The following is a 1979-nucleotide window of genomic DNA, read 5'->3' as shown; positions in this document are numbered from 1 at the left end:
TTAAAAAATCATCCAAACAAATTGCAATTTAGAAGGTGTTGGGCAGAAAAAAATACCCCCAAAAAAGCAGGGAATGGCCTGATCGGGAAGGATAAAAATGTCTCATTAGAGAATGGCACAGGTTACCTAGCATAGTTTTTATCGTGAGACCGAGCTACATGACAGGCTTTGCTTTTATTTGATTATTATCTGTTTTGCTGTGTTCTTCATTTACCTATATTGTTAATAGGAGCAGGAAAAATACAGTTTAAGATTGTTTTCTGTTTTGCCATTTTGGAATTCCAGGCTATTGGACTTGAAATAGAGTAACAGAAGGTACCAAAGCAACAAATGAAAAACTGGATTATCTGTCCGGTGCCAGTGAACTGAAGGAGCATCTCAACCAAAATTGTTTTGTTCACATATGGAATCCACAGGACAAAATCCCCCACAGGGAAACCACACCACATCGATGGGTTTATTCCTGCTCAGCTTTTCTGATGTTCCTGACCTCCAAGGATTTCTTTTTGGAGTGTTTTTGATCATGTATGTGATTATTCTGATGGGAAATAGCCTCATTATTATAATGATCAAGGTTGATCCTTCCCTTCAGAACCCCATGTATTTTTTCCTTGGGAACTTTTCTTCTTTGGAAATATGTTACGTGTCAGTCACTGTCCCCAGATTGTTAGTAGATCTTGTTAGACAAAGTAGAAATATTTCCTTTCTGGGCTGTGCTACTCAAATGTATTTCTTTCTGGTCTTGGGAGTCACTGAGTGCTTTCTTCTGACTGTAATGGCATATGACAGGTATGTTGCCATTTGCAATCCATTACTCTACCCTCTCATCATGAACAATAGGCTGTGTATCCAACTGGCAGCCGGCTGTTGGATGACTGGAGTTCCAGTGCACATAGGGTTCACCTACCAGATCTTCTCTCTACCCTTCTGTGGATCTCACCAGTTGAATCATTTTTTCTGTGACGTACCTCCAGTACTTAAGCTTGCCTGTGGGGACACTTTTATGACAGAGGTGTTGACTTATGTGCTTACTGTTCTATTTATTACTATTCCTTTTATGTTGATACTTGCATCTTATGTGAAAATAATCTCCACCATCCTGAAGCTGCCATCAGTAGCTGGGCAAGCCAAGGCATTCTCCACTTGCTCGTCCCATCTCATGGTTGTGGCTTTATTCTTTGGATCAGGTATCATTTCATATTTGAGACCAAAGTCCAGTCATTCAACAGGGATGGACAAATTTCTTTCCCTTTTTTACACAGTTGTGACACCGATGTTTAACCCCATGATCTATTGTTTGAGAAACAAAGATTTTATGGTTGCATTGAGAAAATTCCTGTTGAAATGGATTGTTTTATGACTCAACAATATACCTTCCTAAAATGTGCTTTTTATTTATTATAGTTTACAGACATCACATCGATGTTTCTCTCTCTCTTCCTACCTTTCTCCCTCCCCCTCTATCTGAAGATAAATGCAAAAATGTCCTCAGGTCATAATAAAAAATAAAATAAAATAAATAAAATAAAAAAAACAGATTTTTATGAACTAAAAAGAATCAATATATAACATTTTGAGTCATTTCTTTTGTAAAATATATTTTTGGGGTCAATGGTTAATATTCTTATATAGGTTGCAAGTGTACATTTCTATGATACATCATTTGTATGATGCATGCATTGTACACATGCCACCCAAAGTCAAATCTTCTTCTATCACCATATATTTGTCCCCTTTTACCTTTACTACTCCCCACCCCCTTCCCTCTGCTACAAACCATTCTGTTGTCTATCTATGAGTTTTTGTCTGTTTGTTTTTCTTATTTGTTCATTTGTAGTTTTCAGTTTTCTATTATACATACAAGTGAAATCATATGGTTCTTAACTTATTCTGTCTGACTCATTTCACTTAGCATAAAATCCTCAAGATCCATCCATGTTGTCACAAATGGCAGTATTTCATCTCTCCTAATGGCTGAA

General features: G+C 36.9%; 1 protein-coding gene across 1 annotated transcript; it reads left to right on the top strand.

Moving 5' to 3' along the window:
- The first annotated feature begins 433 nt into the window (after nt 1-433).
- Nucleotides 434-1360, top strand: LOC118628999 (olfactory receptor 10AG1-like). Its single transcript, XM_036260094.1, has one exon. It carries the CDS (start codon nt 452-454, stop codon nt 1358-1360), a length of 909 nt encoding a protein of 302 aa, XP_036115987.1. The 5' UTR covers nt 434-451.
- Nucleotides 1361-1979: the final 619 nt, after the last annotated feature.

The sequence above is a fragment of the Molossus molossus genome, unplaced genomic scaffold (genome assembly GCF_014108415.1).
Source record: "Molossus molossus isolate mMolMol1 unplaced genomic scaffold, mMolMol1.p scaffold_m16_p_13, whole genome shotgun sequence".
In the NCBI taxonomy this organism is placed as follows: domain Eukaryota; kingdom Metazoa; phylum Chordata; class Mammalia; order Chiroptera; family Molossidae; genus Molossus; species Molossus molossus.
This window is presented reverse-complemented; position numbering and strand designations above follow the sequence as displayed.